The 18021-nt window shown below is 29.6% G+C and overlaps 1 protein-coding gene across 1 annotated transcript; it reads right to left on the minus strand.

Annotated features, from left to right (window-relative positions):
* Positions 1 to 267: 267 nt before the first annotated feature.
* LOC107455635 (ras-related protein Rap-1) lies at positions 268 to 16861 on the minus strand. Its single transcript, XM_016073270.4, has 2 exons — positions 16724 to 16861; positions 268 to 1317 (listed from the first exon to the last, which is right to left on the minus strand). Exon 2 carries the CDS (start codon positions 1080 to 1082, stop codon positions 402 to 404), a length of 681 nt encoding a protein of 226 aa, XP_015928756.1. The 5' UTR covers positions 1083 to 1317; positions 16724 to 16861; the 3' UTR covers positions 268 to 401.
* Positions 16862 to 18021: the final 1160 nt, after the last annotated feature.

The raw sequence follows: 18021 nt of genomic DNA on the forward strand, positions 1-18021 counted from the left end.
TATTGAAAGGCAAAAATATTTATAAACATCGTGTTAAAAGGCAGCTCTAAAAAATTTGATTTAACTTCCTTTAAATTGTAATTGCGAACACAAAATGGCATAGCTTTGAAAAACTAAGAGTAAAAAAAAAAAAAAAAAATCTTGCAAAACTTTCTAGCAGGAAACATTTGAATAGCAAAAATTGGGACAAAAAATTAAGTTGTCTTTATTTATTTTTTTCCTGATTAGAAGACTTTGTGAATTCAAGTATATAATATAATATAATTATTCAGAGCACCATTCCTGCACATTTATTCAATAAATATGAGTTTAAATACAAATTGTTTGTGAAGAATTCAAAATCACAAATACTTATTATCACATATCACTTTACGCCATAGATGAGAGAGAGAAAGGGGATATTACTGGATGGTGCAACTGTGGCGTTTTTGGACCAAAGTATGCCTCACTTGGGGGCAAGTAGAGCTGTTTGGCAAAGACTTTCTTCTCTCAATTAATGGTACCAAAGAATAGCAGACGTGCGCTTGAATGAGGACAGTTTTGAATATCTCCACGATATTGAAATTTTCTTTTGCGGATGCTTCCACAAAGCCATTTTCCCAGTCGATTGTGACCACCGATTCGGTAATGTCTTTGGAAACAGCTCTAGACTCTTCTAGGTCACACTTGTTGCCAACAATGACAATTGGAATCTTCGTTTCATTTGGACGTAATTCATAAATGAGATCTCTCAAGAAGCAGACATATTGGAAAGACTCAGCATCATTGATGGCGTAGACTAGAACGAAAGCATCACAGGTTTTAATAGCCAGCTCTCTCATGGCTGGGAACTGGAAGGAGCCACTTGTGTCTAAAAGATCCAAGGACAACTTAGAGCCAGAGATATCGTAAACAGTCTTATGCATCTCTTCCACTGTTGGGATATGATCAAGAGGGAATCTCTCATAAAGAAACTGACACACAATTGAAGTTTTGCCAACACCAGCAGCTCCCATTACTACGACTTTTGGGTGGTCAGCTACCTTAAGAATGTTCATGACTGGCTCCACATTTGTGATTGATTCGGTGCGCGTGCTCGGCATCTTTCTACAATAGTAAGATTGATGAAAAATTTAGGAGGCTGGTTATCAATGTTTGTTATATAATAGTTTTACTTGCTTGATCTCAGAAGTTCAAATCACTTGTGAGAGCAACATTAATTCTAGTTTCTTTCTTTCCAAAAGAGTTTTTCGAATTGTTGAACTTCAAGCATTAAAAATTATTGAACTTCAACTTCTTTGATCATGACAAAACTCTTTTCTATACATACATATTTCTCTAAAAATAAAAAAATAAAAATTAATTCAGAATTTATAATGTGACATTATATTGGTATCATTAGAAATACGCAGTCTTAAATTTATGGCAAAATTGGTTATTAAAACAAGGTTATTAAATATGGTAAAATTATTAAAAATAAATACAAGCACCGAACGATAACTTCATTTATTTTAATAATAATAATATATCTATGCCAAAACTGTAAAAAAAACTTATTTTGTAGATTTTATCAATGAGTTAATACAGTCACTAATTTTGAAAACTAGATGTACTCGTTCCAGTACTACCTCCATAACATCGACCTATCTCTCCAAAAAATAAGTTCTGCAGAAAATGACGAAAATATTTTTCCATTTACATTTATAAGCATCAGAGTTAATATATATTTGAATATTAACTCACCAGTATTTTATTTGACATATTTAGCAACATTATAAGTTAGAAAAACTACTGCTTTTTTTCCAATCGTACCATTTTACCGATTTTTTTTTTTAAAAAAATCTCTTTTTAGTGACCGTGAGGATAGAATCTAACCATTGAAATTGCGACAACTTTCCTATTAGCTATGGACGATAAATGTCATTTTATAGCGAAATAAAAATTTTAGGGAGATTTTGCATATTCACGTAGCATTCCACTCACACTTCACAGCGGAGCTACCACAAAACAAACAGGGTGGCTACAAGCACTCAGAAAAAAAATTCGGATTTTTTTTCCAGACTGATTTAATTGAATGTTCCTTATTTTCGTAACCATTGGCATTAAATTCATTAATAATTTTTCAGTTATGCCTTTTTTATACAAAAACTATATTACAAAACACTTATACTATCTATTAGAGTTGAAAATTAAACGAACATTAAAAAATAACTAGAAAATTTTTTTACAAAAAAATATTCGACTTTAGTACCTCAGATTAATTCATTTTCCCCTGAATTTCTGGTTATTTTAATTAAATTGCCAGACATTTCTCCGACTTTTCCCTAATTTCCTTGTTCAGTGGCCACCCTGGTATTCAATAGAACTTACGCAGAACATGCGTACGGGAAAGCGTTCGAGAGGCCCCTGGAAAGGGCAAAATCTCTGTGGTCAGTTAATTGACTAATTATAGTGCTCAAATCATATCTGGTGCTTTTTTTTACCTGAGAACAATACTATTTTCAATCGTTTTCTAACGAATTTATAGCCAGATGCAATTTTTATTGTAGTGCGTGAATTACCTCCCGATTTCTAAGAAAATTCCGCGTACTCATCCTCTAAGTAGAATTCTCAAATCACTAATGGACTACTCTGTCTCCATTTCAATCTACTAAAAAAAACTAAGTTTTAAAAATTGTTTTTTATATTTAATCTTTAGATTGAACGTTTTTTATTTCTATTAATTTTCCCCGTAACAAATTACAAAAACTTATAGTAAAAGTTTTTAAAAAAAAGATCTCTTTTCACGATAAATATTTCAGTCGAATTTGGAACTCATTATAGTAAAGTCATAAAAAAAGAAGAAGAATTTCTCTTGAAATTGCGAATTATCTTTTACTAAAGGATAATTAGTGCTACGCTAATATCATATATAATCTCATCTCATATATAATCTTATATCTTATCTTATCTATCTTATATATTATAATCTAATATAATCTTGCTTAAATTCTGTATTTATATTCAATTATAAGGGTTTTTCTTCTTATTTAAGACTACCAAAAAGTTTGTTTGAAGCAAATCTGATTAAAATTCTATTTAACAGTTAATCAATTTTTTCCCCCGATACTTACATTTAGATTTTTTTTTCAGATATAAAATCAAAGCCAGACGGCTTAATATAATCCCTGTCAGCTCAAGTTGTCGGAATTTTCAAATGAGAAGGGATAACAGGAAGCCGTTAGATTGAGCTAGAAAGTTATAACTTCGTTTAATTTGGTAAGTTAGGAGTAATCAAGGAGTTAATGTTTACCAAAAGCTAATTTCAGCTCCTTCAATATCCGTTTTATTTCGTTATTTCGTAACTCGCTTCAAGGAAAATATAAATTTATTTGGAATGTTTTCTGTTGACCAACATTATCTTAAATCTGGATACACAAATTTCTCCTGATTTCGACAACCTTTCTTAATGGTTGCTTGTTTAAGAATAAAAAGACTGAAGACAGTTACTTAATGAAAAAAAAAGTAGTTAGGTTTTTATGTCAGAAATGAAGAAATAGCATTAAGAGTTTAAGCCATTCTAGAGTTTCGGAAAAATTGTTTTTTTTTTCTTCCTTAAAAGGCGCCTTAATACCCTAAAAAGCTGCACCAAATATATTTATGGGGTGCAAAAATATCGAAGTACTCATATTTCTAAATCTTTGCGTTGTTTCTGAAAATGTGTGTCCAGAAAAAAATTCAAAATTGTATTTTTCTAAGCTATATTTTTCGAGAAGGCTGAACGTATAGCTCGGAAAAAATTTCCAACGAATGACTTTACATTTAAAATGTAGATTAAAAATATAAAATAATTATAGATTCATTTAATATTGTAATATTCGTTTTACGTATGCGGAAAAAATCGTAAATATTTTTTTTAATACTGTTTCGGGGACCATACGTCAGGAAAACTGCCATCATTGATCTAACTGTCCACATTACCTGACGTAAAGGAATAAAAGAGAAACAATCATTAAGAATAAGATATTAACTCTCAGTGAAACTCGTGTTTGATTAAATAGAGCACCAAGAGAAATTTTTTCTGTTACCTACAACTTAAGATTTAATACACCATAGTGACGACACTTTAGAATGCAAATACAAATATTTATACCATGCCGACCAGGTGGCCAATTGGTTAGCGTGCCTGACTGCGGAGCCGATGGTTGCGGGTTCGAATCCTGCTCGGGGCATGGATGTTTCTTTCTCTCTGTGTTCTATGTCCTTTGTGTGAATGTGACCCGCCTTATAAACGGGTTTGTGGTTGTGCGACGTGGGCGACGCTGCTCTACTGCCGTGGCTGGTACCTGGCAACGAGAGGAGAGTAGCAGTTCTGGCATTAAGAGGCCAATGGGACAATACATCGCAAGTGCCCGCCATTTAAAAAAAAATATTTATACTATTTATATATTAGGGTAGGCAGAATTATCTTGTTTTTGCAAAATAAATCCTAATAATGAAACACGCCAATTTTGTTTGGATTTGAAATAAGAAACTGTCCTTTTAAAAGGACTTTAGGCACAGAAGTGTTTATAGGTTACAACTTAAGTCTTAATGCACCATTGTGACACCACTTCAGATTTAAATGCAAGCATCCATACTATTTATATATAATGGTAGACAAAACTGTTTTCTTTTTTAGCAAACTAAATCCTAATTATGAAACACGCCAATTTTTTTTGGATTTGAAATAAGAAACTGTCCTTATGAAAGGACTTTAGGCACTAAAATGCTTAAAGGTCACAACTTAAGACTTAATGCACCATTGTGACACCACTTCAGATCAAAATACAAGCATTTCACTTAATATATATTATTGTAAGCAAAACTATCTAGTTTAAACAAAATAAATCCTAATAATGAAACACACCACTTTTTTTTGGATTTGAAATAAGGAACTGCCCCCCCTTTTTTTTAAAAAAAAAGGACGCTAGACACAAATGGATTTAAAGGGTAAAATAAATAATTTACAAAATTATGATTCTTTTCCCCTTCAGTTATAATTAAATAATTAGCGCTCACATAACACTGTACTGTAAATTTACAATTTATGTAATTTCAAGCGATTAAATTTATGTTCTTAAACTTTCAATTGCACTGATTATAAGACAGAAGCGTTTCATTAAACAAGCCTTACGCAACCATATATTTTCTTTTGACGTCTTTAGCTCTTTCTTTCAGCTGGTAAAATAGCTTATTTTGTTGGAAGATGCAGAAGTTTGCGTAATTCTCCAGTATATCTTGAAAAAAATTTCGCTTCGTTAGGATTATACAAAACGTGGAAAAACACTTAACGAACTTCATATGAATCTTATTAGTTAACTTTGACTTCTTTACTTTTTCTACTAGATCAATTTATTTACTTATTTTTAACTGGTAACTAAATGAGATGGAAGTTTTTTTCTTATCCTTTTTCTTATCCTTTCTGGTAAATAGGATATTTTTTTCTTTACCCTACGAAATACAATTATTATTTAGATGTTTATCGTCAAAATTTTTTTTAAAACTTTTGACACAGATTAGGCATCGCTATCCATTTTATGTATATTTTTTTCTGACTCTATAATTACAAGTAAAAAAATATTTTGGTATTTCTTAAATATAAAAAAAAATCTAATAGTTACTAAAACGAATTTGTTAGATTATCGGATTTATATTTGGACTAAAATATCCAAAAAGGATAACTAATGACTTGGACTAAAATATACGATCCAAAAAAAAGTAGTTTGAATTTTTATTCATTCATGTTCAAAAATTTAACAATAATTAATTTTGAAAATTAAAAAATTTTCAATGATGAATAAATGTTACTCTTACAACTGAATAATTGATAAGTATTAATTTGAAAACTCATCGTGTGAAAGTGAGCCAGGGTTAGAAAATTTCACCTTTAACTTGGAAAAATACACCGCTGCATTTCAAAATGCTAAGTATAATACTTTTCGCATATTTTGACACAAATTAATACAAAATAACGAAAAAAGTATGAATAATATGATTAATACAAATTCTGCGTCAAAGAGTTGAAGTGAAATACGTTGATTAAAATATATGGTAGCAACAACTCAAATGTTGGTTGTGTAAACATTAGCTCCACTAAAATGATTTTAGATTTGCTTGATATATTTCGCAGTTGAGTGTCAAGTATACTTATAAAAACAAGTATAATTATTTTGTTTTATTCAAATTTAAACTTTATTAAGTAACTCCTTTCAGTTCTCATTGTTTGATTCCCGTTAATTCGTTGTGTTAACTATTGTATGAATCGTGATTAATAGTTAAGTATTTAAGGACATTCATGACGTTATCGTAACTCATTCTTTAAAAATCATACATACAATATATATATATATATACCAGAAGGTAATGTCGTTTCAGTGCTTTTGATATTTTTTATCAAGATTTTATTTTAAATCAATAATGTATTCACCCTCGTTAGCAACAACATTTCAATACCGGATCGAAAATAAATCAAAATGGATCGAAGAAAATGAATTGGTTTTTAAGACAACCGAATATTTAATGCAGCGAAACGACATTACTTTCCGGGCCCCTTAATATATAAATATATATGCAAGTTCATAAGGGCTATGAAACTGGTTGCGAATGGTGGCAAATAGATGCTTTTTTCATTTACGTACTATTCTGACATATTTTTCATGGTTTTTTTTCATGTTAAACTTTTATAAATTTAAAGAAAATAACTATTTTTAAAATAACTACTCAGTCATAATAAGGCATCACTTTTCTGTTCATTTTTTTTTGTAAAAAATGAGTCAAGGATCTTAAAACTGACATTGCAAGCATGTAACTAAATGAAATTGAAATTTATGATCATTCTGTGTTTAGTATCATGATTTACCATCTCGAATCATTATTTTATTGGTAATAATAACAATATTATTAGTTTGTTTTCTTTTCTAATTCGAACTGTTTTTCAGAGCTTATCATGAATCATCACATCTAAAATCAGTAAGTTTAATGAACTACATTTTCTAAAATAAAAAAGGAGGTACACCTGAGAAATAAAATCATAGGAAGAGCAATTTAACTTTCTTTCATTCTTCGCAATAAATTTTTATTGTCACTCGCTAAGCAACAGCTGTGTTGTTGCATCGTGACATGTGTGACTAAGGAAAGGAACTGTAAAAGCGCGTTTTCAGTTGAATAAACAAATTCTTTTTAGGTTGACAGCTTAGATATGCATTTTGTTTTTTAGTCGTCGAATTATCTTGTGAATTCCGGTGGGGTTCTAACGTCAGATACGTTTATTTTGTTGTTGTTCTGAAGTAGGTGGGTGGATGGAAAAAAGTCAGCTGGTTCATGCAGGTTTATTTTGCAAGACTATATTATGCATTCTTGCCTGATTTACTCATAACCTAAATTATTCATTGAAATTATATCAAGAAATTCCTTTTTTTTTAAGTACCACATTGAAGCTAAGAGTATTGAGTATAAGAACCTGGATAAATGCTGGTTATAAGCTTTTTTTTATATTCATATCTTTGCATGCATACCTTTTTTTAAACAGATTCAAATTCTTCACCCTTAAGATATGAGGGGGGATATGGTCAGGATTTGGTCAGAATATATATATATATATATATATATATATATATATATATATATATATATATATATTCTGACCAAATATATATATATATATATATATATATATATATATATATATATATATATATATATATATATATATATATATATATATATATATATATATATATATATATATATATATATATATATATATATATTCTGACCAAATATATATATATATATATATATATATATATATATATACAGTCGAACCTTTATTTAACGAAGTTGCTAAATCCCGATAATAAGTTCGTTAAGTAGAAATCTCCTTTTAAAATGCTTAAACAACACAAAACAGGTATTAAATTCATAAACACTAGACATGATTAAGAAAGCAATTGATACGCCTTGTAAACTAGCATCTACTACTTATTTTATAAATCTTAGCCATAAAATAAATCCACATGGAAAACAAGAATAGAGCAAAACATTATCCAATGTTACACTATCATGCTACATACATTTTCAACTAAAAACAGCTAAATTTATGCACAAAATTTTGACTGCATTTATTTGCTGTTTAAAATTATAACTGCAAAGTAATTTTAAATAGGGAAAGTGGAAGTTAAATAGGGAAGTGGGAAATAGGGAAAGTGGATCTCAAAGAAAAATTTGTTAAATAGAAAATTCACTTCGCTATTTGGAAGTTATTTTACGACGAAATTTTCAAAATGTTCTTGGTTCCTAAAAAAAATTTGCAAAATAGAGAAATTCGCAAAATGGAAGTTCGTTAAATCGAAGTCCGACTAATATATATATATACACACAGGGAGAGATTCTAGGGTAACAGAATTTTTTCAATATTAAAATTTTATCTTTGTGAATGGGTTAAAATGATTACTTTAATGACAGAATTTCAAGCTATTTTGTTCCTTAGAATGTTACCAGGCTTTTCAGTTGCTATGCCAACAGAATAACATATTCTAGAAGTCTACCCGGCGTCTGTTATCAATATCCTTATCTTAAACTGACCGTCAAACACTTGATTCTAATCTCAGCACAATAACAATTTCTGAAAGAGTTTATTTTTTAAATTTTAAAAATAATTTTAACTCTCATTGTTAAATGTATCAATTGAATCCTAGTAAATATTTAACTTATTATAAAAGAATAGGGAGCTCTGGCTTGCTAAACTAAGTGGCTAAAATGTTTGCTACGTTATTATTTTTTCTTCTTGATAATCAGATTGACAGAAAGCATTAAATAAAAATTATACCAAAAAGTTAATAAAAATATTAAATGGATTTTCCCAAGATTTTTATTCCATTAACAAAAATTTGATTTCGCAAATTTAATTCTCGATTCGATTCTATTGGAATGAAATGTAAAACTTATTATTTTTTTCGTTTATCATTGCAACTGATCAACACTTTTTTAAGAAATCCCTAAATAATTTTTTTTAAATCTTGCAAATAGTTGTTTCAAAATGGCATTTTACATTTCACTATTCATTGTTTTAACTACATATATTATTAACTGCATATATTACTAGTTTTAGATTGCATACTATTTTAAAAATAACGTAGGTATTTAGTGCTTAATTGTTGTAAAATGATTTCAACTTGATACAATTTGAAATTTTCCAGTCATGAAGTATTGCGTATTTAGCATAAGATTACTTTATGATAAAAGAACACCGCCTTTAATTCTGAGGCTTTAATTTACCGGCTAATCAAAATCATAAACATAATAGTAGAGAATAATAGTTAGAAAGAATAAGAATAAAATATATTTATTTAGATACCAATACGGGTTTATTTTATTTTATAATCGTCCTTGAACAGATGACCCAATTTTTGAGTTTACGACAACTAATGTTCAATTCAGAAGACAAGGGAACTCCTGGATCAAGTATTGGGAGAAATTTCTCTTCGTGGAGGACTTTTTGATGGAGCTAGCCCGAATTTGCGTTACATGGAGAGGAAGACCGCGAAAACCTCCCACGATTAGCCTGACGGTAAGGGGAGTCTAACTCATTATCCGTCAACCACTGAGGATATTTCACGTCAGCACTGTGGTCGGTTCAAGCCGGATGCGGAATTTGTACCGCCGGGATCGAACCCCGGTTCACCTCATTGGAAATTGATACCTCTATCCCCTGAGCCATCGCGGCTCTCCATACGGGTTTAGTAACTTAAGGTTGTTGTTGTTGTTGATCATTTACGTCGCACATTTACGTCGCACAATGGGCTATATGGCGACGGTCTGGGAGACATCCCTGAAGATGATCCGAAGACATGACCGGGCACCCCCGGTTCGGTAACCCGGCGACTTGCACGCGAAGTCGACCACTTTACGGTAGAACGAGGACCAATACCGCACACCCTCGGTCCCTACTCAGACTGATCCAAGTGGTCACCCACCAGCACACTAACCGTAGCCAGTGATGCTTGACTTCGGTGATCTGCTGGGAACCGTGTCTGAACGATCAGTCCACTGCGGGACTAGTAACTTAAGGAAAAAATAGTTAAGTAAAGAATAAATAAACTACTTATCGGTTAAAAATGCGTATGGAAGGTATGTAAATTTAATGTTTATATAAATAAAAGGAATCTCTATCATCTTTGTTATTTCAAAAATTATATCATGTGAATTACAGACCAATAAAAATGAGCAAAGAAAAAAAAAAGAGAAACGATTTTGCATTATTAATGTTGCCATTGATGTTTTAGTGTTATATAGAAAAATAACCCGTGAGAACCTATAGTTCAAAATTAAAATGTATTACACAGAAAAAAGGATTTCTCCAAATTAAGCAAACATGCATCAAAATATCCTTGAAACAAACGGTAATTGAATTTAAAAATCCTTGATTTCAAAATTTAAAAAGAATATACTAATTTTTCATCAAAATGCTTAGTCTAAAAATATATGTTGAGAAGAAATGTGAGAGATATTTGTTGAATACTGGTAAGATTCGAACCAATGACCTCCGGTAGGTATAGTAAGATGCACTAACCATCATAGTTCTACAGTGAGCAAAATAAAAAACGGCACACCCTAGATAATTTTTGATCTTATGATCAGACATTCAAGTTCTAGGATTTAAAGGTTCAAAGAGGTGACCTCAAATATGCGAATTTATTCGTAAAGACGTTATTTTAAGTTACGAAATACGACGCAAAAACGTACTTCATCTGAATAAATATACTTTTTTTTTCCTACGAATTCGAAATTCTGATCCCGAAATTATAAGTAGCCGCAATCTGGAAAATATGGTCCCCATAGTTTGGTTAGGGGAGCTGTCTAAAGTTTCATCCCCTTAACGTTAATTTTATTTTTTGCGTATTTTGAGAGACCTTCGCGAGATTATTTCCTCGAGAACTTATTAAGCGAATTCAAAAAATTTTTCACACGATTTTAAAATTCGTTTATCCAAAGATAATTCCATGCAAAATGTAACTTTTAGTAAAGATTTATTTTTGTTTATTATTTTATTTAAAAATGGTCGAAAACATATTGAATTGTAGGGTATACAAATTTTTATCTCTCGATAAAGAATATAATTTTACACGACAAAATATAAAATTTCAGCAAAATCGCTCAAATAGTTCCTAAGAAATCGAATTTTAAAAATATGATTTCTTTAAAATTATCAATATTTAGAATATAAATATTTATGATTATACAAATATTTATTATTATATAAATAATTGTAGATATTTTTCAATAATATGTATTTCCTTTAACGCCATAAGAGATTTTTAAAATGTTAAATAATTAAACTATAACATTTTACTATTAGCTCGAAATCTTATTACTTACTTTAGTTTATTTCGGAAAAAAAATTTCTTTATAATAAGTGCTTCCTAAATAAAAGATTAGAGACGTGATACCAGAAAAAAAATTAGTAAGTTTTTAAATTTATCGACGTAAATAATAACAATATCTTTTGAACGTTTATCAATTATAAATAAATTGTATAGTGTTCAAAAACATATATTTTTATATTACTCAGAATAACTTTTATTTTAAAATCGGATTTTCACGAACTATGTACCAATCTTAATGGCTCAAATATACTAAATAATTAGCGTAGACGATATTTTAATTTACGAAATCACTCACAAAAATGCATTTTCTCTGAATAAATATACTTCCTTTTCGACGGATTTAGATTCCATCAAAATATGGAGGATAGTTGCACTGAGAAAAATAAAAGTATGGTCAAAACTATTCGCATCTGGTAAAATTTACCGCGTTTCTAGCACTATGGAATCACCAAAATCTCGGTCAATTTTACCGAAGTGAATTGGTAATGAATTCGGTTAAATTAACAATAAAATATGTTTTTTTTAATCTTATAAATGCTTTTTAACCAAATGTTGTGTAGTTAATGAGGTAAAATTTGGTAACTTTATCACAATACCTTAAAGCATCGGATTAAAAAAATTTACTCGGTAAAACTTAATTCTCAGTTTTGTTATTATTAGTAAATGTATGACAATGTATTGATGCCATCTGTTGGAAGAGTAACAAAAGTCACTGAATTCGAATTAAATTGAATGATGTTGATTTCTTTTTCTTTTCTTTCAAGTAATCAAATGAAAAAGCGGGGCTGAATAAAAATATATTGAAGTATGCTAGTTATTGCTTTCCAGTTTTTATGTATTTTTACTGTGGCCCTGACCAAGATTCAGAAGTATGTGAGCAAGATCTAAAACTATATTCGATAAATCTTATCGAAATGATTTGGTAGTGATTTTGGTAAAATTAATAAAAATTTTTTATTTTCTAATAAGTGATAAAATTTAGTAAATGTGGTGAAATATGGTAATTTATCATGTTACTTTAGGGCATAAAAACTACTTATTTGGTGAATAGTACTTCTCAATTTTGTATCTTTTACTAAATGTGTGATAATAAGAACTATAATTTTTAAAACCTGAATTTCCGGTAGACCGTTACAAACGGAAAGCATTGCCGTATGAGTGGTTTAAATACCGTATATTTTGATTTTATAAACCAGTGTTGTGGGTTTTTTTTCCCAATAGAAATAGACTTTATAATAATGTAGTTTTCTTATTTTACTAGAAAGAAAATTATCTAATGTACGGTAATTCCAATTATAATTTAGTCAAGAGAGCTGCTGGAAATTTTGGCTAAAGAAACACATGAAGCCATTTAATAATGGCCAAAAAAGTTTTGAATTGCAAAGCATATAAATTTTTGCACCATTTGAAACTATGTAATTTTAAATTATAAAATACAAGATTTTGTACGAAATCAGTCAAATAGTTCTTGAGAAAGAAAGATATGAAATGCGGTTTTTTTTTAACAAAAATTTCACGTTCCGCGAAATAATGAAGATTTGATAGCGATTCAAGTTTCAAACAGCAATCAAACTGGTTTTAATTTTCTGTCCGCCTTTCTCAGTAGTGTTTTGTCAGATTTCGTTAAGATATTTATATATATATGTTTTAAATATTAACTTATGCTGTTTTATCTACACTTTCGATAAAGATTCTGAAAATATATGAGGAGGATTAAAGGATATTCTGTACATAAAAAAATATTATGGAGTTTACCATCATAAATTAAACTAATTTTTTTTAATGAGCTAATAAGCGAATGAAGTTAAATATAATGCGCATATGTAAAAAAAAATTCACCTTAATAGTATAGCAAAAATTAATTTTACAAAAAAAAATAAATATTTCATGCTTTTCCCCATAACTCCTCGAACACTTAAGAACTAATCTTGATCTTACTATAACTTGTTATTAAATTTTAGAGTTAAAAAAAGAATATATTTATTGATGTTGGGGTACATAAGAGAATCAAAACTCATAAAAAAAATTCAAATTAGAAAATGCTAAAGAGCTAATTTTAAGTCACCATGATTTTAATTGTAATTTGTTTTTGTAATAAAATAGTTTAAATACAATATTTTTATGATTCAATTGAAATATCATCAAAATTATTTTAAAATGATACGTTGTCAAAATATTCATGCATAGAACTGAGGGTATTATCTACCCTCAGTTCAAGTAATCAACTCGTAAAGTGAACCTTGAAATGGAGAGTAGACAAAAAATAATTATTCTACAAAATATAAAATAAAATGCAATTATTAGCAAAAGTTTTGGAAAAGTTTTCATGATTAATTTAATATTAGTGAATTGCATATTAGTGTCTTAGCATAGGCTTGGTGAGATGGCCAGGGCCCATCCTGGGCTGTCGTGCGAATGAGAAGAAGAAGAATAGCGTATTGCTAGATTTAAAATTAAAAATAGTTATAAATGACTGGTAATAAATGACTTTTATTTACAACAATAATGATCCATTTGAAAACATAGTTTCTTTAAGCTGTTGAAATGACTTTAATAATAACATTAATAAAAACGAACACTCGAGTTTTTTGTACGGTAATATAAATTGCTATTCAGTTGTGCAAAAACAAAATTGCAATTGCACATAATATCTACGTGGGGAAAAAAATCTTGTTGATGAACAGTTTACTGGAATTCCGGTTTTCAAAATTATAGCTCTTATTACCACACATTTAGCAAAAAATAAAAAAACTGAGAAGTAAATTTTATCGAATTAGAAAATTTTACAACATTTATCAAATTTTGTCATATATTATAAAACCTTATTTCATTTTTAATTTTCCTAAAGTTATAATCAACCAGTTCGGTAAAAACTACCGAACTTTTTGATGTTTTCATAGAGCTATCTTTTTACCATATTCTAATAGTTTTTACTATATTTTTCTTCTCAGTGTATGAATATGAAAAAAGTTGCTTTGTCGATTGAGTGATTAATTTCAAGTAAATATATAACTTTCGCTACATCAACTTGCAGTTTAATCATGTACAGAATACTAGAAGGTACATATTTTATTACAAATGTAATGGTAATTAGACTGTTTAAATTACAACAAATAAATAAAGTTTAATTTTAATTGTACAGTGCTCAAAAAAGGCAAACAACCTAAATGACTTTGGATCAAATTATTAGATTTTCATGTACTTGAGTTTAATCTTAATGGTTTGTGGGCCTAACTTAAATATGGTAATTAATAAGGGTCTGAAAAGATAAAAGATGAAAGTCTGAAGCTGCGAAATCAGAGACAAAAACGTACATTCTTTCTTTTAATAATACACATCTTTTTTACGACGGATTTGAATTCTCGACCCCTCTAACTATGGTTTGTCGGGGGTCTCAACAGTAAAGCAGAAGAGCAATCGGAACCTTGGTAATATTAATTTCGCTTTTTGTGTATTTTATCGTAGGTCAAAAACTAATAAAGTGGATCGCTGTTGTTGTTGTAGTTAATTTACGTCGCCCTAGAGCCGCACAATGAGCTATTGGCGACGGTCTGGGAAACATCCCTGAGGATGATCCGAAGACATGCCATCACAATTTTGATCCTCTGCAGAAGGGATGGTACCCCTGCTTCGTTAACCCGACGACCTGCACGCGAAGTCGAGCATTTTACGGTAGAACAGCTTAACGAGGACCAATACCGCACACCCTCGGTCCCTACGCAGACTAATCGAAGTGGTCACCCACCCACCCACTGACCGCAGACAGTGATGCTTGACTTCAGTGATCTGCTGGGAACCGTGTCTTAACGATCAGTCCACTGCGGGACAATAAAGTAGCTTTGCATTAAGTTATAATACCTGTTTATCCAAAGACAAATTCCATGCGAATAATTATTTTTTTAGTCATTTTGTATTATTCAATTTAGTAATGGCTGAAAAAATTTCGAATAAAAATTTATGCAAATTTCATGCCAATTTAATCTACCGAAGCTGAAAGGATAAAATCCAAAATTTAAATCAAGTCAGTCAAATAATTTTTGAGACCACAAATTTTAAAAATATGACTTTGCTGATATAGCGAAATACGCAAGAAAACTAAATTAAGATAAAGAAACCCAATCCTGCTATTCTAAATAACGGCTATTTCCCATATTTTTAGAGACAAGATGGGCGAAATACGTAGAAAGTGAAATTAACGTGAAAGAGACCCAATCCTACCATGCAGCTGCTTCTCATATTGTGAAAGCCAAGAATCCAAATTCGTCGGGGGGAAAATATAAACTTATTCAGAGAAATTAGGTTTTAATTCGTTACTTAAAATATCGCGTCTGCACTTATTGATCAACATATTTAAGTTTAGGCTTTTAAATTATTAAGTTTGAGTCCGTAAAAATTCGATCAATATATCAAAATGCACCATTTTATACACTATAACATTAATGAACAATGTATTATTATCACATAATCTTGAACACTTTCTTACTGTCATAATCTATAACGAATAAATATAAGATTTAACGATATCTACTATTAATCACAGTATTGCTTATAATGCTTTTTGAAAATTCTGTTATTTCTTGAAAACATTTGCATATAATTAATTAATTATGAGTAGTATGACATTGAGAGTTTTGGGTAATATCACTCTCATCTTTCAACAGAGTTGTTTCAATCTGTTTGATCGCTTAACACGGAATATACGAAATGCTACACCACAGGTTGCTGCGCAAAGAAACAATGGAACACAATATTTTGGAAAAAAGCATATCACAACAATAACAAATCAAAAAGTTTGAAGCAATAAGATTTCATTATTAATAATATACTTTCTTAAAATGATATGAATTAAAAAAATTTCTGAATTGCTAAGAAATATATTAAAATTGAAAAAAAAAAAAAGAACAGTCATTTCAAAAATTAGACCACAAATGTCATACTAAAAATGATACTAACTGTTTTTAACTTTACGAATTAAATTAAATTAAATAAGTCAATTAAAGCTATTACAACAAATGAAAAACATCAAAATTTTATGGTTAAAATTAAAACATCAGCTTAAATTGATTTGAAGAAATATTCCCTTTTGCATAGTTATGAAAACTATAATGTTATAATTAAATTTTTAAATAATTCATAGCCTTTAAATAATAAAACTACAAAAGCCTTTTTATGATTAATTAGAAGAAATAAGCAACATTTGCTTATTGATATTTATTTGCTTTCACTTTTCCATTATGTAACACATTTTAATTTCGAAAAATCACAAAATAAATTTAGAAAACTGAAACAGTAGGATAAAAATTAGTTTACGCATTTGACGAAATGATGATGAAACTTACCGTGAGCTTAATGCATGCACAAGCCGGTAAAAATGATATATTAATTTTCTAATTGTGCTGCTGATATTGCTTTAACTGTAACTTGTCAAGATGAGAAACTGAGGAAGAGAAGAGAGTTTATTTATAAAAGCATAGTGTGACGTCACAGCTTACCGTCCAATCAGAAACGTAGTGATTGGATCCTCGTAGAAAACGAAGGGAGACAGCTCTACAGGTGGAAAAACCCTTTAAGCTCGAGTTCTAACTAAATCTGAGAATGAAAAATTTTAGCGACATTTCCGGGAATTTTTCTACATTTGATGATACATAATTTCTAGCTTCTTCTTCTTAAAGGAGAAAAAAAAGTTCATTTTAAGGACTTTCTCTGTATATTTGATGGTTTAAAGCTATTTTGTTGACAAAACGGTTTTTCTCTGTAAACTTAATCATAAATGAATTTAAACCGTCAGTTCAAATTCTAGTTTTTGCCGTGCAGTTTTGATTACTGTACGATAACTCCACCTTTTTTAAAATCATTTTACAATTTATTTTCGGTACTTACTCGTATTTTTCAGCAATTATTTTATGGTTTTGAACACCGTAATGACAAAACTGCTATTCGATTTTATTGTCGAATTGATATTCTAACTCAGGGGTGGCGAAAATTTATGCACCAAATTGCCATTTTTTCAAAAAATTGTTTAATGAGGTCATAGACGTGCCGTCAATTAATTTTGACTTCGTGACAAATCAAAACTCTTTATTTACCGTGAAAAAAAAAACTTTTTCAATCTCTCAGTTATAAGCATAATTCAACTTAAAGTAACATCAGTGTGACTTCCGTTGTTGCAGATTAGATGACAAATAACTTATATTAGGTTGTAAGATGTTAGTTAAAGCAGGACTGTTAAATCTTTTTTTGCTGGTTATTTATTGTTAGCTTGTTTCTTATGGTTATTAATTGTTTGTTTTTTTGGCATTAATTACTATTTTTTTTGTTAATAATTGTTTATTTTTTTGTGAATTTGAATTTAATTGTTAATATGCTTCATAGTGAACGTTGTGATCAGTTACGTGCCCAGAATAGTGTGTCGCGTGCCATAAATGGCACGCGTGACATTGGTTCGCCATCCCTGTTCTAACCAATTATTATATTTCATAAGCCATAATTTCTTGCTAAGTTTTGTTGTTAGACCACTATTATTTTAAACATTTTTATACTTAAATATTATTTCAGAAAGTAAGACTTATAAGATAAAAACAGTTCAAGTTTCTAAGGCATTAGAGCTACGTATTTGAAACAGCAGAGCTCCCTTCTC

Source organism: Parasteatoda tepidariorum, chromosome 7 (assembly GCF_982258835.1).
Source record: "Parasteatoda tepidariorum strain Cologne lab strain chromosome 7, Ptep-v5.0, whole genome shotgun sequence".
Classification (NCBI taxonomy): domain Eukaryota; kingdom Metazoa; phylum Arthropoda; class Arachnida; order Araneae; family Theridiidae; genus Parasteatoda; species Parasteatoda tepidariorum.